At 32.6% G+C, this 23,746-nt stretch overlaps 1 protein-coding gene across 1 annotated transcript in view; it reads left to right on the top strand.

The window, feature by feature from the left end:
* The window catches only part of LOC149908227 (uncharacterized), a 58,893-nt gene that overhangs the window by 11,023 nt on the left and 24,124 nt on the right, over nucleotides 1–23,746 (top strand). Inside the window, exon 2 of the mRNA XM_090101663.1 lies at nucleotides 6,974–7,027. Coding sequence (XP_089957789.1) covers nucleotides 6,974–7,027 — 54 coding nt within the window. The remainder of the gene's footprint in view (nucleotides 1–6,973; nucleotides 7,028–23,746) is intronic.

Genomic DNA, 23,746 nt, shown 5'->3' with positions numbered 1-23,746 from the left:
TTGAGATAATTTTTCCTGCACGACCGGATTTTATAAATATTTTTTACAGCATCAGAAGGTTAAACACTATATGCTCCATTAAGCATACGATAGGAAGTCCGTGACACCCTGTATATGACGGAAGAAAGGCCCAAAGGCTATTTTTAAAAAGAGTGACGTCAGCAATTCTGTCGTCACCATCATCAGAGCAGGCGCTCATACTCGACGTAGAACGCCCGTAGGTATTTTTACTGCCTTTTTAATTCACGTCGAAATTATAGAGAGAGCTCCGAACGCTCCGACGGCCGGCGAGTGAATGTGCTCTGTGCCATCGGGCGCTCGTATTTAAAGCGAACCATGACTCACAAGAATTAGTTTGAGTGTTGCCACTCGAATTTTTACAATGAATTTTCATCAGTTTTAACAAACATTAATTATTTCGTTAATTTAATTATTTCATTAGTGGTTGATTAATGAATCAACCACTTATTTAAAAAGATCAAAGTAAACTTTAGCTAGTTATAATTATTTAGTAGTTTGAGGGTAGTCGTTTATCGTCGTTGCGCCGACACGGCCATACTGACAGGCGGTGCGCGCTCTGCACCAGCCTCGTTGTAAATGTCTGTAACAATGCCAAGCAGGTCACCAATGCGCTGGACCGACCAAGTGAAATCTGCTATAGGAATTTGTGTATCAGACTGCACCAGACAGTCTAGTAACAGGTTCTCGGAGAGTCTCGAAGGTTCTCGTAGATTTCTCGGAGGTTCTCGAAGGTTCTCGTCGATTTTAAGTCTAACACGGCCATACTGACAATCGTACGTCCTCGTACGCCTTTTCTCGTATTACAACACTACGGTAGTTCATCTCGGGATTTCAAAAACACACTGCCTCGGCCACACTGACTTTTCAGAATACTGAACACTCCACATGACAGAGACAGTCCGTTCGCGTATCATGTGATCAACACCTACTCATTTGTGATATAGGCAGATTCTCGAAGGTTCTCGTAGATTTCTCGGAGGTTCTCGTAGATTTATGCTTATCACTAGTGTTGCCGCTCGATAGTCCGCTATCGATAGTCTATCGATTAACTATCGATAGTTGGGGAAAAGCAATAGTATCGATAGCACTATCGATACTATCGATAGTGTCGATACTATCGATAGTATCGATAGTCCTATAAGCGTAAATACTATCGACACATAGCAATACCATCGATAGTATCGATACTATCGAAGCTCAATATCGAACGAACTATCGATACTATCGATAGTGTCGATACTATCGAAGCTCAATATCGAACGAACTATCGATACTATCGATAGTGTCGATACTATCGATAATATCGTCCCATCGATAGTGACCTTTTTCTCGATAGTATTGCTTTATCAATAATATTATAGTGGATGACAGAGAACTAGATGTTAGAACTAGATGTCTCTTTATTACAACGATTAAACCAAATACTAGTCTTAACTTTTAAACTGAGTCATAATATGGGTCGGTGGCACTGACTGACCCATTATACCAAGAAATCGTGAACAATACTATTGCACAATTTACTACTATCGATAGCTCAAAACTATCGATAGTATCAGTACTATCGATAGTATCGATTGTAGTTGCAATATTCAGTAGCAATAGTATCGATACTATCGACAGTATCGATAGTATAGCAACTATTGGCAATCAATACTATCGATTTTATCGATACTATTGCAGTTCATCAATAGTATTCCATGATTAACGCTATCGATAGTATCGATAGTATCGATAATTATCGATACTATCGATAGTGCTATCGATATTCTGACTTATTTTCAAGGTCAACTATCGATAGTCAAACTATCGATAGTTCGGCAACACTACTTATCACAAAGAGAGGCGCAGCTCAGATAACACACACAATTCCTTCGATGAACTACACTCCCGTTACAATAATCCACGTAACAAACTTTTACTTTACACAACGCACGAAAAAACACAAACGCCAGTATCCCGTTACAAAACTACTAACTACGTAAACGTTTAACATTTAAAAAGAGTGAGCTTGAATTCTATCCCACTTCTGATGACGGAAGAAAGGCCCCAAAGGCTATTTTTAAAAGAGTGACGTCAGCAATTCTGACGTCACCATCCTCAGAGCAGGCGCTCATACTCGACGTAGAACGCCCGTAGGTATTTTTACTGCCTTTTTAATTCACGTCGAAATTATAGAGAGAGCTCCGAACGCTCCGACGGCCGGCGAGTGAATGTGCTCTGTGCCATCGGGCGCTCGTATTTAAAGCGAACCATGACTCACAAGAATTAGTTTGAGTGTTGCCACTCGAATTTTTACAATGAATTTTCATCAGTTTTAACAAACATTAATTATTTCGTTAATTTAATTTTTTCATTAGTGGTTGATTAATGAATCAACCACTTATTTAAAAAGATCAAAGTAAACTTTAGCTAGTTATAATTATTTAGTAGTTTGAGGGTAGTCGTTTATCGTCGTTGCGCCGACATATATCAAATATCTAAGGGAGTGAATTGTCGTATTTACCTTACAGAAAAATGAATTCTAAGAATCTGCTCCATCTCCCTAGATGAAGATAAAATTTAACTAAATTTAATCTTTCTAATAAATTGATATTTTTCACATTCTTGGGATGATAATTTTTTGGTCGATTCAAAAGCTAACAATTCTTTAATTGGTAGTATAAATGATTTTTATATCTGACTGTTGTCAGGTAAAAAATGTATCTGGTATATACCTATGTCAAATTCGTAATCACCAGAAAATACTAGAATAATCCATAGAACTGACAGATTTTATTACAATCGTAACGATAAAATTTTGCACACACAACATAATTTTACTGGTAACTCCGATTATAAAGATGTCATTTTATCAATAATAAATTCATAAATATGAAAACCGCGAATCTGTGGGGATTAGACATTAATGGATTATAAAAGAATCAAGAAATTGAGATCAGAGAACTTTGCGGGAAAAGATATGTTCACATATTATAGTTTCATCCATCTTAAAAACTAACCTATATCCTGTTCTATATATCTGTACAGCAAATTATCATCACTACATAGTATAAAACAAAGTCGCTTTCTCTGTCCCTATGTATGCTTAAATCTTTAAAACTACGCAACGGATTTTGATGCGGTTTTTTTTAATAGATAGAGTGATTCAAGAGGAAGGTTTTAGTATATAATTTATTATGTTTTAGACAAAGTGGGCGGAAAGCTAGTTTAAAATAATTCAGCGTCAAATTGTAAAGGACACGCGTATAAATTTTATTACGAAAAGTCAATACGTTTGTTATTGTTTTGATGGATTAGTATACCGCAGCCAAAACAAACAAAAATATAAATTATACTAAAACTGCTTATGAAGAGGCTGACCTTCTCAACACTGACATTCGTTGGTCAGTACAAACATTGACCAATGCAATCTAAATATATCCAGAAATGACCAGATAAAGCTGGTCTCTCATTGGTGCTAATTGTTGATATTAAAGATAAAACAATCCGCAAATGGTACTGTGGGAACTGCTGGATTAACTTTGATTAACGCTTATCAGAGAAGATGAAAAGTTTAATTGATACAGTAATTGGTAACGAGACGCAGCACGCATTCTGTTTTATACTTTGGGTGCAAGTATATTGTTTTATAGAGAACTAGCTTACCGCCCGCAGCTTCGCCCGCTTTGTCTAAAACCTAATAAACTATATACTTAAACCTTCCTCTTGAATCACTATCTATTAAAAAATCGCATCAGAATCCGTTGCGTAGTTTTAATGATTTAAGCATACAAAGGGACATAGGGACAGAGAAAGCGACTTTGTTTTATACTATGTATAGTGATGATGTGGTTATCAAACTGTAGAATAGAATGAACTTATCTCATGATGATATGAAATGAATTAATAATCGTTGTAATGTGGATTATTAATATTTTATGTGTAAGTATAACTAAATGATTTACAGCTACGAATCAATTGAAATCTACAATGACTCTTGGTAACAAGCTATGTTTTCCTAAAAGCTTTTGTTACATTTCATTCATTAATTTTTTTTTATTCAAAATATTCGTAAATTTCTTACAATCATTGTACATTCTAGAGCGACAAAGTCAAACAAAGAAAAACGTCGGTTAAAAAAAGATTTGTTGTGTCTGCAAAGAAAGCAATTGATTGACCGCTTGTGTACATTTCAATTGTTTGACAGAACGAACGTTCTAGATGGTTCCAGATTCTGTTTATCTTTCTGGCAGTATTTAGTATAGCAGTGAGATGATTTTAGGTCACTATTTAGTTGATCTGTCGATTCATTGTTATTGTTTATTATTGTTATAGTAATTTAAGAAAGTTAATGCTCTTAAAATTGATTTCGATTGTTACAAAGTTACGCCTAATTTGCACAACTGCGTACAACTAATCCACTTGTAGGTATTACTAATATGATTTCGAAATAATAAACTTACTTTATTAGGCTCCAGCGTAAATTTTCTGGAAAACTTGACCACTTTCTTCATTGTCATTTTTTAAAGTGGGTAGATTCTGATTCCTTCCGATATTAGTTAGTGAACCATGAAACAAACCTTCCTTATTTCTCTATTATGTGACGGTAAATATTTAGTATACTATTATTCTGTTTTCACAAATTTTCTTCACTTCGTTTCACTTACGTAGCAACTTTTCAGTAAGCCGTGATTTCACTGATGTTTTTTCCTAAAAAACGAACACAAAACATTTAGGTATGTTACACGAACAAACGAACACAAACTATTTATTATATAAGGATTTATATATTTCTTAAAAAATGATGTTAAGCGCGCGAAATTAATTTGGAAGCCAGTGAATTTCTGGGACGCATCTATTTTGATTTCGCTATAGCACGGAGGTCGCGACTGTCAAGTTCAATAACCCGTATTGGCGGGAAAATACGTTCGAAGTTCAAACAGATCCCAGCTGCAAGTGACGTTGCAATGTTTTTTTTTTTTTTACTGAAAGTGAAACTATGACGAAGGTTTATACTATATACAGTTTAAAAATGTAATATCTATCGCTGTGTCACAGATAATATAAACATTGATAATATTTGTAGCTGTGTTGCTACAGCTGTAAATCAGGTAGTGTACACACATTTTGCAATTTGGGATAATCGATTTTCTAGATTATTAATTCCGAAACAGAAAATTAACTCTGAAGGAAATTTTTTATTAGTTGTAATTAGTAGTAATTTTGAAGATCGTTTTTTTTACTGTCATTGCCACCACTAATCTTTACAATCTTTCTACTTAAAAGTAAACTTTATATTTCATCATAGGCTTTATAAAAATTTGATAAATTTAAATAATTAAATATACTTACATCATAAATTATTTTTTGTCTTTCAAAAGCGAAATGAATCGAATTTTATATTCTAGTCTTTACTATTATAAATTAAAAGCCATTTAAAACGCTTTTAATCTTGATAATAGCTTATCTTTTGACAACGATTGTTGTTTATTTTGCGGTAGATAGGTACCTATACTATCTGTCGTTCATTTTAATGTTTAATATCATACATTTATTCCAACCCAATTCTATTACGTTTGAATTTTTATTTTTTTATTTCATCATATTGTTTAAAGCGGTTTATTTGTTAATAAAATAAAAATTATGTAACTTGGGCATTAATATCAAATAGTCATATGACAAATATTGTGGTGATAATCATGTAAGTGTACCTACTTACGTTTTATGCTAAATTATTATTATTAGCAGAAAAGCTAAAACTAATTGTTCAAAGATTGCCAACATCCTGGAGTCATAATTTTTTAAGTAGGATATCCTTCCATCCTCTCATTTATTAGACAGACTAAAGCTATTTCTAGTGATAATTATTGGAAATTAAACTTTCATAACATAAATTCTAAAATGATTTGTAAATTTGAAATTATTCTATATGTATTTGGATTTTTTTTTACAACGCTTGAGTGGAATATAATTTTTAATGCGGGCGACATCGCGGGGCGAAGCTAGGCTTTTTCAGACAAATACAGAATTTAATAACGTCTGACTGTATGGACCATGTCTGTAACCTGAATAAGAAATGGTTTTCATATTATATTCAATATTCATATCTAATTCGTACTTCGAAGAGAATTTGCAATTAAAAGTACAATAAATTAATTATATTAACATTATAGAATATTTATTTAAATATTTTACAACTTCTTAGTTTTCATAAATTGATAATTAACAACAATCACAGATAAGTATAAAAAAGTTTCTATGTAACTATATGACAACACTGGCACAGTAAAAAATATTATCTATGAAAAAAAAAAATTCAAAACGGCGCGCGTTCGACGAATGACGAAAGACGAATTTGGAATTTAAATTGATACTTAATTTTTAACAATAGTTTATTTTTTGTTTTTTGTGAGTGATTAAATGTTATTTATAGGGTAAAAATTTGTAAGTAGTTGAAACTTATATTTCTACGTAATGTGAAAATACAATTAACATAAAATGAAAGTATAAGATACTTTATGTAAAAAGTTTATATAGGTTTTTAAAAGTTTAGTTTTAAATAGAAATGTGTCCAATTAGCAACAATATGCTTCAGTTCTCTCTTTCGTTAACCATAGTTGAATCATGCCATCTTGCGTGTGAGCGTGTGTGCGTAACTGTGCCGTTTTTTTTAATCGATTGTTGTGTTGATAACCAAAAACTTTTTTCTTATAACATACTAGCTGTGCCCGCAGTGCTTCACCCTGTTGGTCTTAGCGTGATGATATATCCTTCCTCGATAAATGGGCTATCTAACACCGGAAGAATTTTTCAAATCGAACCTGAGATTAGCGCGTTCAAACAAACAAACTCTTCACCTTTATTAGTATAGATTGGAAATTGCCCACAGATTAGTTCGTAAACTTTGGCCCATATCCGTGTTTGGCAAACTGACTGGTTTATTTCCGTTCAAATATTTGTTATTTGTTGGCAGAGAGCAAGGAGAGACTGCAGCGGGCGCCCTTTGAGACCGCCCTGCACCATGCCGGTGAGTTGTTTATCTGTTTGTTTATGTATTTACTATTTTTATCGGAAAAATCCTATGGAAAAGTATTTATAAAGGAAATTTTTATGGAATTTTCTTTTGGGAAAATATAATTAGAATTGTAAACTAAACTGTATCTACAAATACACGGTTTAACCTCTGTAACAAAAAAAACATGCATTTGTTATTAACAATGTATAATAATTTTAGACTATGACAAGGTAATTAATTTTTTTCTAGACCTATTTTCAGTAAGGGTTTTATTATGTTTACTGTATTGCAGCGAGCATAGATACGTTTATCGACTGCAACTGTCCATCCCCTATTTCATTCTTAAATGAATTAAATGAAAATAAATATTTCTCACAAGTTTCCATCTATCTACAAATTCGTTTATCTATCCCTTCATCGATTCAAACGAGGCAATTTTAAACCCTTTATAACTACTATAAAGAATAAACACTTACACATCATTCATAGTCTACCAAAAGTTTCATTTTATTACCGCGTGATCTACAAAAACATGGTATTTACAAGGTGACAGTAATAATTGACAGTTTGCTTGTAATCTTCCACGTGCCATCACAAGGTGGAAGAAAAATTGGATCGACATGCACGTGCACTATCCTATCCTATTAATTAAGAAATACTGTTATGTTATCACACATACCGTTACATAAAAACTATTAGAGATAAGCGACACCTTTAATGTTTAATGTTTATGAAAGTATTTTTTGTAGTATGATTTAAAGTTAAGGTTTTATTTCACACAAAAAGTTGGCCGTGGCCGTTGGTCAAAATGCTAATATTCTCACCCGCGTTCCTCTGCACGTGCTTTGCGATGAAATAGGTACATTTGTTAATCACCATTGCAATATGATAACAAAGAAAACTCATAAACAAACGAAGAATAAATTTATACCATAATTTTAGAAAATATCATCATTATCATCGGTCCAAAAGGTCCATAAAATACCGAAGGGTTGGGAAACGACCGAAAGGTCGAAACATGACATCACACTTATTTCAATATTTCAGTTTTATATAAGCATCTATTTCATTTTAGAATAAACTAGAAAACATACTCTGTAGATTATTTTTATTTAAAACGAAAGCTGAACACAGCAGAACACGTTCCATTGAAGTAATTCAGCTTCTATAAAGTACCTATCAGTTACACCAAATAGATCAAGTTCAATGAATCAGCTGGTTCCTCCCAAGATTCCTTCAGACAAATATAAGCACTTGACAGGTCTCCCTTTCTCTCTAATGACTGTTATCACACAGAGAGCACGTGACTATAGTTCCATTGCCCCGAAGCGCATGTAAACAAACTACAGATGATTATAATGAAACCTATTTCTAGTTTATTTTGTTTGGGAAAAAGTGATTATGAAATACATTGTTAGCCTTTAAAGTGTATCGTAGATAGATTTAGGACAAAATAATAGATAGATCATGAGATATATACAGTAGGCATTCAAAATATAAAATTAAAATGATCAATTTTCAGAATCAATTCTATCGAACCATGTATTGCCGTATAATGTTTCCATATTTCGATAATGTTTGTAATATGGCATTCATACATCTATGTAATATTTTTTGTGCATGATTCCCCACATTTTGAATTTATTTATTTCGTTCCCACTTTTACTTTCATTCTGTAAATTATATTATATTACAAATTACTTCCTAACCTCAAATCAAATCGCACACGTACTTTAAGGCATTCAGCCTTATACAATTCTTTCCAAATTGGCTGAAATCGCCTGAAAAGCTACGTTTAGATAAACCCCGCCCGTCGGGTCTATTTTAGCGAAGATTAGTAATTTGTCAAACGTTGGGCTTGGCCGACCTTCCGCCAAGGTAAAGCGAATTACTGCGTCGTTTAACATATTGCCCTATTAGTTTTACAAACTGTTGGTGCGTTTTGGGGGTTTCGATTAACTAGTTTGATGGTTTTGATTGCATCATGATTGTAAAGTTATAATTAGGTTAGGTTAAACTTATTTGAAAATTTTCTACTTATTAGTTATTACGATCATATCTTTAAATAAAATTAAATAAAATTTCCTTTAATATTTCATAAATTATCACAAAATTGTACGACTTTATCACCTAAAACAACATGAAAATCTAACTCATCTATCTTAAAAACCGCCGCCCAACGCATTCTTACACCGTCACATACCTGAATATTTCAGCCTTTTCTCTCATGCAAATTGAAACCTTGCCCTCAAATAAATGAGAAATGGCTTGTTATTTAGCAAACGGAAATAAACGTTGGTCCCAAGGACAGAATGATAAAACGACAGACGGGAATGTTCAGCTTTATGTATGCAATTAAATGTTCACTGTTAGCGGCTATTGTTTAGAAAATTTCCATTTCATTACTTCACTGATAGACGTTTAAAAGGGTGTTAATTTTTATTTAGAATTTTTTGTTTGGATTTGTTCAAGGTCCATGAGCTTTTGTTTTATAATACTGTAGTAATAAACAATCTTTCCTAATTTAATATACGTTGTTGTAACCATTCATTTAGTTTATCAATATTCAAACTCAAACTCAAACATTTATTTATTCATTTAGACTTCTTTTAGAAGCACTTTCGCATCGTCATTACATATTTTTAACATTTACTATTACAATTCATTTTACAAGGTTTCGTTTATTGTCCAATCAAAACTTTTATTTTGATTTATTGTTATTTCTGTAATATTTATCGGTTGCTATTTAGATCATTTCTGAACATAAATTAATAAGTTTGCAAGTTGTTTGATAATATCAATCGTATGTGAGATCCTGCTTATATTATCTGTGCTTAGGTAGGTACCAAGTAGGTACGCATGCATATTATGACATGAAAAAACTAAATTTGAAATTCGAATACCAAGTTCGCGGTAAAAACAAAAAGCAGTCACGGACACAAATAAAATTTCCCGCCAAAACAACTGTCACAGCGATCAAAGGACGTCTGAAAATTGCACTTGAGATTTTATTGTTTCTTTTGAACTATCAAACAGTTGGTAGATATTTCGAATAATCTGTTCATAATTTTCTCGTGACTAGGATATATTTTTTGATTTAATGCTGGTAAGACATTGAAACCGTCTTCATATTTTTTTCAATAAATAACTTTGAGCTAATAAATTTGAGCTTTAGCACAATATGAAACAATTTCAAGAGGTAGCAGTTTTTTACTCTATACATAACTGACCTTAGCATATCGCCATTTACTTAGAATTAGGGAAATTTAAATTTCTTTTAATATTATGATGAATATTCGACGATAAGATTGTCAAATTTTAACCATTTTCTTTACTACTATTCCGCCCCGCTTCGCTCCCGTGCTCTCCACGTAATTAACCATCTAATACATCCCTTACTTTTAGTAAGAACTTATTTTATTTTTGTTAGAAAAAGTTACCTGTATTCAAATTTGTCAATCTCTATTCTAAAATCTATCAAAATTAGCCCATTTGTTTTGGTATAACGAGACAAATAATTAAAGAAATTACAAGTAATAGATATTATGAATTGTGCATTACCTAGTTCAGAAATACATGCAATTATATTATTATGTTTATCTAAACGCCCTTGTTAGGGCGCGCCCTTCGTTAGTTAAAAGCTATGGCATTGAGCTCTATGATTGTCTGCACTATTTACTGAAAAACTTATTCGATTCTATACCACTGGGTTACACGAACATTGGAATTCTATTGGACTAGAGAGGTAATGTCATTTTTGTAAAATAAAAACCCGGTCAATGTTTGACTTGACATATTGTATTTCATACAAATTTTGGTTAAATTACATTTCAGATATTACTTCTTACGAACAGAACACAAACATAAAATATATAAAAGACTAGAGAAAAAACAAACCACGAAATATTCTTCCAAGAATGAATCGAACCCAGAACTAGCAAACTTCAAATCATTTAACAACTGTACACAGGTCATGTATAATGCCTAGATGAAGAAGTTACATAAAATACTTAGTAGTAAGATTACAAAGTTGAACGTAATTCATAGACTTCCTCTATAACTCTATTAATATAAGCTAATGAAAACAATTTAATTGGTGCAATACTGTTTGTTTACGAAGTAGACTTAGTCTATCATAGTATAAATTTGTTTTAGTTTATAAGTGATTATATTATATTGAACAGGATCTTAGGAATGGAAAAATATTTAAAAATGCCATTCCATACCATGTTATAATATCATCCAGATACGAAAACAGAAAAATTGACAACAATTTTGTCTACAGGTATTCATTACAACATTTAAGTTTAAACAACTAGCTGCGCTCCGCGGTTTCACCAGTGTGGCTCCTCCCCTGTTGGCCTTAGCGTGATGAAAAATAGTCTATAGCCTTCCTCGATAAATGGGCTATCCAACACCGAAATAACTTTTTAAATCGGACCAGTAGTTCCTGAGATTAGCGCGTTCAAACAAACAAACTCTTCAGCTTTATAATATATCAGTATTAGTATTAGTATGGATGTGGGAAAGGGATGGTGCTACCTTTGCAGTTTGCAGCTTTGTGAGCTTTGTAATTTTTCCACACTAGAAATAATACTGCTCATGTTAACCCCCCAAGTATTAAACTAAGTACAGTGTGAAAGCATATGAGTTGAGCCCTAAATTACTTATGAAACTAAAACTATTGCACGATTTTATTTACAAACCACTTTACTGGAATACCCAAAAGTAGGTACCATAAAGTTGCGTAGTTTATGAAAATGTATTTTACGATTCCAAAATATAGCCTAGATGGACATTTGGCCAAGGTCACGGATAATATAGACCTGTGATATTGATATAGACCAAGGTATTTACTTGAGTTTTAATTAGGTTTATTTAAAGATGGTTACGTTATAATATGTTATTATGAATTTAAGATATTTTTTTTATTTTTGCATGTAAAAAATTGAAAAATGTTAAAGAATAGAGAATTTTTTGTCTAGATGTGGAATTCGATGTAGCGTGTTTGGCAGCTTCATTTCTTCTTCCTCTTATTTCGATAGCTTCATTTAAAAGATATAAATTTCTTTTAACATCCACTCATTGTTTTATTTCTTAACTTTTAACGGAAACGATTAAGAATATCGTGCAAAATATTTCCAATCCATTAAGCTAAGTGCAAACATTATTACGGTAGGTAATCCCCTAGGGACATTGTAAAACTCGAATACAGTTAAAAATTAATATATCGCGTCATACTGGTGCAGTTCATACGGACTTCCCTGTATTTAAATGGCGGAAAATCCCAGTTCCCACTCGCTTCCATGCCAGACAAAATAAATAAAAGTGACGGCTTTAAAAACATTGAAAGTTAAATATGTTTTCTTGATAAGCATCTTGCCTTTTCTTCTTCTTTTATTGAGATAAACGTGATTGAATAATCATTATTAATGAAAAAATAATCTTCCATATATTTTACTATCTCAGCGAGAAAGCACGATAAGAAAATACATAATAAATAAAAGCTCAAAAGCCGCTCCAAAGTTTCTATCGAAGTTGGATTATAGATAACATAGAATACAATTTACGACGTAATAATAACATACAAGATACTTACATACCTAGACAGGATATAAAACATGAAAGTGATACTATAAAATAATAAATGGCTTCTAATTGATATGACAAGGCGAAGGCTTATACGCCTAGATTACCTGTGACAATACCACCCACAAGTTGTAACACAAAAGAACATTGTTTGATTATAACGCTGTTTACTCGGATATAATAACTGCGGAAAAATCACGGAAAAATCACGTAAACACTGCGTAATAAAATAGATTCGTAGACATTGTCCAGACCAACATCATGTTATGTATTTCACGCTTGAAATTATATTTCAACTAGCTTCCGCCCACGACTTTGTACGTGCATCCCCGTTTTTCCCCGTTCCCGCAATAATTTCGGGAAATCCTTTCTTAGCGGATGCCTACGTCCTAATATCTATCTGCATACCAAATTTCAGCCCGATACGTCCAGTGGTTTGGGCTGTGCGTTGATAGATCACTATATCAGTCACCTTTGAGTTTTATATAAAAGTATAGATTGTTTACGTAGAAGTACAAGGGATCGATACATTTATGGAACTTTTTGCGTATGGTATGATAATATTATGTGTTGTGAATTTAATAAAAATCGACGTATTTCAACTTTCACTGTAGTCTTCTATGACTTTGCTGCCCGCTTGGGAAATTACATCGAAGTTATGCAAAACAAAATGGCAGAATTTTGTCACAGAAAGTTTATTGCAGTGTACTGGTTCCTTGCTAGATAAAAGCTATTTCTTTATTCTTACACATATTTATTTGTCTAAAGTCCTACAAAATACCATTTATAAAATTGTATACCTATTTACATTTTCTGGGAGTGATAATTCTGTCGGCAGGTGATTACCGCCAAGTGTCTCAAAATATAAGATCTTTGACCGGTTTATTTGCTGAGATCCGCAAATAGGTATTGAAATAGAGTACTCGTTATTTGTTTTCGTTTTTTTAAAGCATTCCTATAATAATTAAAGCGAATGTTTGTTAAAAGAAATAAAATTAATAATTGATTTTAGACCAGTTTAGAACTATAATTAATAATATTGTTTCATTTGTTTCATGTTATCTTTTTTCAAAAATAAAACGAATCTTTAAAACAAAAAAATTCTCTATGAATACATAGATGATACATGTACAGATAATGTACAATGTGCAATACATTCAATACACTCGAAAGTGTACACGGACCTACATGGGAACAGATAGCTCTAGTCTGTACTAACTCAAAACAATGTACCAGGTTGTCATAAATAGCAAGAGCAGGATCAATGTCTAGGAGCGAGCTCCTGAAATAAGTTATTTTTTTTGTTACCTCGGACCGACCTCTGTTTAGTGGAAACATAAGGAGGTTCACATGACAGAAGTCAGAAGTAAAAATGAAACCATACATAACTAGATAGATAATAATATCTTCATCTTCATGGGCCGGTGGCACAGCCGCTGGTGATAGGTGTTTATTGAAGTCAATCAGGAAGACCAGCAGCTTGGTTAAGCTCTAACACAAAAAAAAGTTTTATAGCTAGTTTCTCATCACTATGTTGTAAAGCTTATATTATGGCAGTCGAAATGACGATAATGTATGAAATTTGAAAATCTATACATATAGGTACGTCAAAAAGTGTAAAATGGCTTACATTCAATGCAAGTATCTTATGAATGAAACTTGCCTTTATTTAAATTTATTTCACAAGCGAATCCCAGAGATGTGTCAAGTTTTACGATAAATCAAAACATCGGGTACCAGGCGAACAGCACTGAAGGGAGGTAAAACCGCCCTGCACAAGGCTTGTGTGCATTCGTATAATATTCGCTAGTGAATGTAGTTCGATGTATAACTTTTGCGTGCAGCTTTTCATGGTCATAATATTGTTAAAATCTTCATGAAAATAGGGCTATTTGATATTAGTTATTTCTACGATATCATCGTTGTGTTAAATTGTATTAAGAAAACGAGTGTGTGGTAGAAAATATTTTTTTCATAATTTATCAAATCTTTTCACATTTTAGATGTTTTTGTATAAAAAAGTAAACTGTACATTTATCTACTGTGCTTATGCAGCTATGTGCGTACCTACTCTAATTTAACATAGGACAGACACACTTAAAAAAATGTGTGCGTGTACTATAATAGTGTACACACGTAAGAAGTGAAACTTCTTTATGACCTTATTTTTAAAAAAATAATTTACTATATGCAACTTTACAGAAATACGTCGAATCACGCGTGGTAGGGATAATAAAAAGATGGCGCGTAACGGAAAAATGTCACGCGTAACGAAAAAATGTTACACTAAATTTTTTTCCAACCCCGATAAAGAAGTTTCACTTCAATAAATTCGGAAATTTTGCAATTTAAGGATGGACATGACAAATTATTTTGCTGTACGTAAAAGGGGTGGAGATAGTCGCAAAAACCCCGCCCCTTGTTTACACAACATCCCCGTAACCCAAAACAATGTACCAGGCTGTTATGACTAGGAGGAGTACTTATGCTCAAGTACGAAAAATATTGCTTACAAACTGATGCGAAATACATAACAATGTATCAGGTTTACAGATTTCCAAAGAGTAGTAACTGAGTAGGTATATTTTCATATTTCATATTTTGATTTTATTAGATTTCAGTTTTGAAAAAAATGTTGTCCCTCAAAATGCATTAATACAAATATCATAAGACTCTCGAAGCGCTGATATCGAAATCGTTCTGAGCTACGTTTACGGCTGGAAAATTTGGTTATAAATCACTACTGTATAGTATAAAACAAAGTCACTTTCTCTGTCCCTATGTCTATAACGCAGGTTGATCCCTATGAGTTTTATCAAAATAATGTACTAAGTACCTAAGTATTATACACATTGAAAAGGTCCACAGAAAAGTCCGCGGTTGTATAGGTATGTCTATTTCTTATGGATAACCCACAATAACTTTTTTTTGTCATTTACTTTTTACGACAAATAATGGCTAATTTTCGAAGCGATTTTAACCAATACAGCATTAATCCTTAACCAATTAAATACCTTGAATCCATTGTTCATTTAATATAGATCTGATATGGCCCTTTACACCGTATGATTTAAGTCTTAAATTTTAAGAGCATGTTTTCGAAGATATAATTAAAAATTGAGTATTTGAATTAATTTTTTTTTTGTGATAAATGGAAAGATTATATATTAGTTTTATAACAAAACTGTTTTTATTTTTAATTTTTTTGCAATAATTCAAAAGTTATTTCAAAATAAAAATTAGTCTTTCAATCCAGTACCGAAGACACGCCGACAACTCCCGAAGCGTCACCCGAGCGCGTGTGACGTCATAATGTTAGTTTTCACTCATTGCAGTTGATAGAAAATTAAATATAGTTTGAAAAACTAAACAGGATAAAAAGATAAATTCATGAAATTATTGTATTGTTACCGGGTTTTTCTAAGTACATATACAAAATTTAAATTAAATCCGTCGGTTTATAGTGGGTCTAAATCGAATCGAAAGGAGAATTGGTTACATACAAACATATGTTTTAAGCTGATCCTGGCGATCCTTATCAGGATAAATTTATGATATTATTGTATTGTCATCGGACCTTGATAAGTGTTCAAAATTTGAACAAAATCCGTCGGTTTTAAGTGGGTCAAAATCGAGTCGAAACTTCGAAAGGAGTCGGTTACATACAAACATACAGGTGAAGCTAATAAAAGCGTGTTAATAATAAATACAGTGTTTTGATCTATTGCACGCCTCATAAGCGAAGCGTTGAGGTGGGTACTACTGTCACTTCGCGCAAAACATCTGATTTTTCAAACTTAAAATGTCTTTATGTATCATACATTGCACTTGTAAGATAATACATACACACACATATTAAGAAAAAACACTATTTTTAACGTTCATGATATTTTTGATGTCATTTTTGTTATTTAAACTAGTTAAAAAACAGTTTAAAAAGTTCTGTCTTGGACGTCCGTGTGTCTGTATGTGAGGATCCTTTTTCTTGTTAACACGATAGCGACCGAAATACTTTACTAATCGAGTCTTTTTTTTTTCTCTTACGCTTGAGTATGCTCAGGAATAGAACCCTTTCATTTTTCAGGGTCTGATTCGATGTGGTTTAATTGTTATTAAATAAACAAAAATAATAATTAATAAATATTTATTAAAAAAAAATTATGAGGCGTGCACTTTTGGATTTTCCAAATTTTTTACAATATAGCCAATATTTTTGTATTTTTAATTTTGTTGTCATTATTAAATTACATATTAATTATATTAATTGTTAATTATATTATTTAAATTTATATTAAAAATGGCGAACCTCAAAAGTTATCGTTTTGTACCATTATGTACGAATACTACAAAGGCAACTCCTGACAAAAATCGGTGATCATAAATATATCAACATCAAGAATATTATTCGTAACTAACTAACTAATTCGGAACCAACTAACAAATCGTATGTAAACGCTATGTACTGCAGTTAATAATAGCTATAACATTATGACGTCACAACTGTGGTGACCAGTCATGGGGCGTTTTTAGTCACGTGATTCTAACTTAAATTTCATCAATTTTTAATTGCTTATAATTAACGGAAAAAATTTTTTTGTAAGTTATTTGCATTAAATATCAATATTATTAATAATAAAGTTTCAAAATACATAAAAAAAATCAATAATTTTTTTTTATTCAAATACTCAGTTGCGGGACGTAGCGTTTGCGGCGGCACCGGGCGGCCGCCCGGCTATATATTTTATACCCGTGCGAAGCCGGAGCGGGCCGCTATGTTTTTATATACAACGTTCACAGTTTTTCTGTAGTGTATTTAGTATCAGCATTGCACTCGTGCGATGCCGGGGCGGGTCGCTAGTATTATATAAATATTACCTATTATCTACGTGATTTTGTTCATGTTTGCGGGACAAATCCAATAAATGAACATGCACATAATAAAAGCACTTCAGTTTTTTTTTTATAAAATTTCCGCATTTAAAGGTTTCCGCCCGCGGCTTCGCCCGCGCAGTCAAAGAAAACCCCGCATAGTTCCCGTTCCCGTGGGATTTCCGGGATTGCGTCATTTTCCCGGGATAAAAAGTAGCCTATGTCCTTTCTCGGGTATCAAAATATCTCCATACCAAATTTCATGAAAATTGGTTCAGTAGTTTAGGCGTGATTGAGTAACAGACAGACAGACAGAGTTACTTTCGCATTTATAATATTACTAGCGGTCCGCCCCGGCTTCGCCCGTGGTACATATTTACGTTTTCTCTACATAAAAACCATCCTCGTACTTCAAGGAATATAATAAAAAAAGAATTATCGAAATCGGTTCAGCCGTTCTCGAGTTATGCGCTTACCAACACATTTTGCGATTCATTTTTATATATAAGATTATAAAATATTTAAATAAGAAGTAAATGTATATTTTTCATCTAAATATACATAAAATGTACAAGACGAGCAAATCGAAGCGCAAATTAATAACATTATTGACGCAATGCAACACTCAGGCGCAACCATTTCCGATTTTAATGTATTTATTTATAGCGAACTGATTGAGAGCACTTGTGCTAATAATCTACAATCGATCTGAGTGCTCATTACCTTCACGCTGAATAAAACAATAAAATAAAACACGGAGATCAATTCGGTTCATGATGTATCTATTATTTGTGACCGTGGTTGAATTGTCTACGTCTTCTGTTTATTGAAGAAGTAAACGAAAGGACAAACTTCATGATTCATGTAGAACTAATTATGATTTATTATAATTACCATCTCATTTATTAGAACCTTCTCTGTTATAATTTAGGGATGAAACGTAAGAGATCTGTGTAGGGGATTATTCAAGTTATGAAATCAAGCTTACTAGTAGAGTTCATTTTAAAAGATATAATAGTTCCATTTTTATCAATAAACTAGCCGCTCCGCGCGGTTTCACCCCCGTGGCTCCTCTCCTGTTGGTCGTAGCGTGATGATATATAGCCTATAGCCTTCCTCGATAAATGAGCTATCTAACACCGAAAGAATTTTTTAAATCGGACCAGTAGATCCCGAGATTAGCGCGTTCAAACAAACAAACAAACAAACTTCAGCTTTATAATATTAGTATAGATTCGACTGGGTATATTTCTGTGGTATTTGGTACGTACCACTTAAGTGCAAAATGGTGATTTTTGGGTATGAGCGTTTGAAAGTTTTCACGGTTGCTACCCTGTTGCTACAGATCGGAATAAACACTAGAGTAAAACAAATTTATGATATTTAAATGTCTATTATGTTCAAGTTTTGAACACTTACAAAAAAAATAAAAAAAATGTTCTAGTTTAAGAGTAATTGTTACTTAACATGTTTGTACCAAAAGAAAAAATGTGAAAATGATGTGAAAATGTCTAAAACGTGTGTACTTAAGTGGATTAGAGCATATTTATTAATTGTACTCTTAATTAGTATTTATTCCTATTTTTACCTTTATTAATGGAAAGGATTTTTCTTTTTTTTTTCGACGGAGACATAAACAGACATTAAAAAACAAATATTATGGGGAAACGTCTTCCATACAAATAGATTTAACCATATATAAAAACAAAAACGAATAGGAGTGTGATTTGCCACAAATAAGTACTCATAAAAAGGCCAGGAAATATTTTGATTTTCGTGCAATATGCAATTCTCTAATACTCTCTCTACAAAGTAAAATCCTAAAAGTAGTGTGTGTGTGTGTGTGTGGTTCAGAAGTCACGGTAGTTCGCTTGCCTGCCGTGCTAGATGCTGCGGGATCGATCCCATCAACCGACATGTACCAATGTGTCTTTTTCGGATGCATAAGTAGATTCTCTAATAACCAGAGATACATCTTTTATAACAAGAAAACATCATCATTTCTAATAAAAGGAAAACATCGTGATGGCAACCGGGATTTTGGTCTGAAACCACCAACCAGCAGTGAGCAAGCGTGGTGATTACTGCTCATGTCTTCTCCTTGTGAGAAGATGTCTTTACCCTGCAAATAGTTACGAGCTGGATCAAGTAAAATAAAATTTGTTTATAAAACGTACCACTACAACATTCATTCATAGTCGTCATCACTGTCACTGAAAGTCATATGATTGTTTCTAGTCGGACCATGAGACAATGATTTGAAATAATCATCATAAATTGGATCACTTATTGGCAGGGGATCTAAGATATCTTTGAATTTCAGAGCATCGATATTGATAGGCTCATTAGAGGCCAATGGCAAAGCCACTTCGGAGAATTCTATCTTTTCTTAAACCTCTCAACGTTCTCTTAAACCAGAAATACAGAAACTCTTCATTTTCACTCAAAGAGTATTTAAAATTTACGTCATTAGACTTTTCATACATCAACCAGAAAATACAGTTCTAACCAAATGTAGTTTTGTCTGTTGCAGTATTTCTTTTGATAAAATGAGTAGGTAGTCAATAGTTTCGAAAATGGAAAGAAGTCAGATTCATTCATTAATTTTACATCATGGCGATTGGTGGTCATTTTCATTTATCTCGGGGAACGGAGATGGTGCTGTTTCTTTTTTGAATGAATCTTTCAATATCTGCTTAACAGGCAAGATATTATAAAGAAAGTTTTTGACCTGGAAAACACTGAATATAAAATAAGCTACTCTACTTCTTCTGCCAAACGGTTAATAAAATGCCATAAGCATGATGCGATTTTATCCGCACCTCTTTGAGCTATTCCTTCATACATAACATAATGGAATGTTCGTTTAGTAGTAACTTTTCGGATTTTTAAATTAAAAGTCCAAAGATTCTTTTATAAAAGGCTACAAATGCAGTTAAATTTGGAATCTGTAAACAAACAGCTTTTATCTTTTAGTTTCATAGTGAAATGTTGCCTTATGCTCCGATTTTTCTAAATCTATTCTAATCTGACATGAAAGAATGAATTTGAAGAGACAAAGAATCAAACCTTGTGCATGTAGGTATCGTTATTTGGCTTTTTAAACGTTTACCAATCTTTAAATCGATTTAAAGATTGGTAAACGTTTCTGAACACACTAAGTCTAAGAGATCTTGCATCACATGCATGTTTCTTTATAGATAATAGGCTTGAGACCTAATGTCTGAAGATTTAAATTATGTGCCAAATAACGTTAAAAAAAAATAAAAATATCTTTATTTCACAACCACAATTACAAAATATACAAAAACGATGGTCCCGTACTAGACTATAGTCTGTATTACGGGTACCGATGTCCTTCCATGTTACAGTTGAGAAATATAGTGACGTAATTTAAACAGAGAATAAAGTAAAAAATATAAATATATATATAATGTAAAAGTTGTGTCTGTGGGTGTGTTTGTGAGTGTATGAGTGTGTGAGTGTGAGTGTGTGTGTGTGTGTGACATGTCTTACGTGTGTGTATGATTGGAGGAGTGTGGGTTCATGTAATGGTAGAAGAGCATGAGTAGAATGTGTTTACGTTTGAATAACTTATATAGACTCTCACGTTAACAGCGGGTCTTAGAGATAATTACATTTTCTGTGTAGTAGTAATCCTTTGAGAGCAGCCATTTAGTTATAGTTTTTTTACTTTTATATCGTGATAAATTAAATATTTTCAACTCTTTATTTATTACATTATATAAGTGTGGTCCCAAATATAGAAATTGCCTACGGAAAAAGGTCGTATTGAAATATTACTTAAATATAACGATATATATTTATTATATATATCGTTATATTTAAGTAAGGGAGAACCCGGAGAAGACCTGTTAAGTTCACAAATAATTTTATTTGATTTGGTACAATTAAGTTAAGTGATGATAATAATTATTCAAGTTTGGTCTAATTATGTTAAGTGCTCTTACGTTGTAAATGGCCGTTCGTTGATTGAGTATTTGTTTTACAAGTCTATGTTAAGTTATATTAATATATTTGTATCAAATAAAAATATTTTTTTTTGTACTTAAGTGGTTTTGATACAACCTATTTAAGGTATTTCTACTATCAATAGGCTTATGTGACATAGACCAAACGAAAGAGGACGTTTTTATCAGTATAGATGGCCAAAAAACAAAAAATGGCCATTTTTGCACTTACGAGGTATATACCAAACACCACAGATTTATATCAGCCATATTCATAATTAATTAATTTGTTCAAGCTTCTTGAATATTATTTTTTTTTTTATGTTTAAGAAAATATAACTTTAATACATGCGACACAAAGCAAACGTGTCGCACTAATTCGATGAACTTTACACGCTTTTCACAAAAGTAATTGAAGGTTGGCTTTAATTAGTTTCCGTGCGAATGCACAGGTTCAGTCGTCCGGATAATTTCTATGTAAATTGTATCACCATGCTATTATAAGTATCAACCAACTTCTCAAATGTGATAAATAATTTATAAAACGATGGATTTTCTGTATGTACAAGCAGCTTTGTCTTTCGTATCAGACCGAGGCTTTTTATTAATGGGGTCGATCCTTAGAGTATTAGTTGATACGTTAACCACTGCATTGTTGCGATAATTTTATCTATGCATTACTTTTACTGTTAATTTATTGAAATTTGAAACTACTCCCTTTGTTCTATTTTTGTTTGATTATTATGTTTCAATCTTTCTTGCATGCAGTAGCCACTTCAAGATAAATTTTAATTCACTTTATGAACATTATTACAAAATTGATATTATAAAAGAGTAATTAATATATTCAAAAGTCATATAATTATAATCACAATCAAGGGCACACCCTCACCCCGGAATTAATTGTATCGGGTTTCCACCAATCTTGTTAGCTTGGCCCTGAAACTTATGTGACTAGATTCTATTTCATATGGTTGGATTTCAGTGGATTTAACAGTGTTTACGTATGCTTTTATAGTTTTAAGGGGCTTTGCTTTTAGGGGTTTATTAATTAATGTTAATACTTGTGTTGGTTTTTTTCAATTTCTTATAACTTAATATAAGATGCAGGCTAGAATCAACGTAGATTTTTATAGCATATCCCCCTAAATCCTAATTGCTAAATTAAAAACATCTAATATCTAAAATTGAATTGCGGCTCTCTTTGCAAAAAATGTAAATTGCTTTAAATAAAGTGAAATTTGAAACAAAGTCATTTCACATTAGCATTTGAAACGCAAGTGAGGACAATCAAACGTACACAATAATTTCGAATGTGTTTTTCATCTATTTATATCCGAATGTGCCTTGTGTCAGCTGTCTTCGTATTTACAAACATTTTGATCAGACGCAAGTTGGGAGAGTAAGCGATTGTAATACAGTGTCGCAGGATTAGGGTTCCAATCTATCTAGATCATGCAGTCTGGTCATCTCAATTATCGGTATTCAATTCAATTAAATAAATTCGCGGGTTTTACTAATTATATTATATCTTACGACATTATTTCTCAAGGTTTTCCACATCCCTGCTGCTTTAGATACTATTAACATTAACAGTATCAAAACACGTGAAGCTTCCAGTTTTATACAAGTGGTAGGTGGAGGTAGGTAGTGTCAAATCGTGGATACCGTCTGAGGACATAGAACATAGATGATCAGATTTGACTATACAATGTAGTTCTTCTAGTATTTGTATTTAACATCCAAAAACATGGTGGCCTAATTCATGAATGATAATCCTTTCGCCCGATTCTTTTCCGAATTTATTTGAATTATTAAAAAATTATTCCGGTTGGTCCCATTTAGATTCTGACCATTTGGTTTAGAGCTTTTAACGCCTTTGCCATTCATTAATTAATAGTTTAATGATGCAATAAAGTAAACTTCTATCCCGCTACATGCTCTGCCTTGCGTCAGTCAATTTGACTGTCTGCCAGCAGTTTAGCTCGCGTATCGTCATACGACCTACCACGTTTTCATGACGTACATAAACTATTCAATTCAGTTCAGGGTAAAGGTGGCGAGGTGATCTTGACAGCTTTCGTGTTTACGCGTCTAATAATATTATGTAATGTCCTTTAGCCTTTCATCTTACGAATTTAGACGTTCGCCAGACTATTCCTGCGATTGAAAGACGTAGATATTTTTTATAGATTGGTGTTAGATGATGAATTTCAGTTTTAACGTCAATTTTATTTCCTCCTCTGTCTTCGATATACCTAAATAAATCTTCAAAGATAAATTTAAAGTTAGCTCATTAGAT

This window comes from Colias eurytheme, chromosome 5 (assembly GCF_061535395.1).
Source record: "Colias eurytheme isolate Ceu_HAF_F1 chromosome 5, ilColEury1 Martin Lab GWU primary, whole genome shotgun sequence".
NCBI classification, from domain to species: Eukaryota; Metazoa; Arthropoda; class Insecta; order Lepidoptera; family Pieridae; genus Colias; species Colias eurytheme.
The sequence above is the reverse complement of the archived record's forward strand: the minus strand, read 5'-3'. Positions and strand labels throughout refer to the sequence as shown.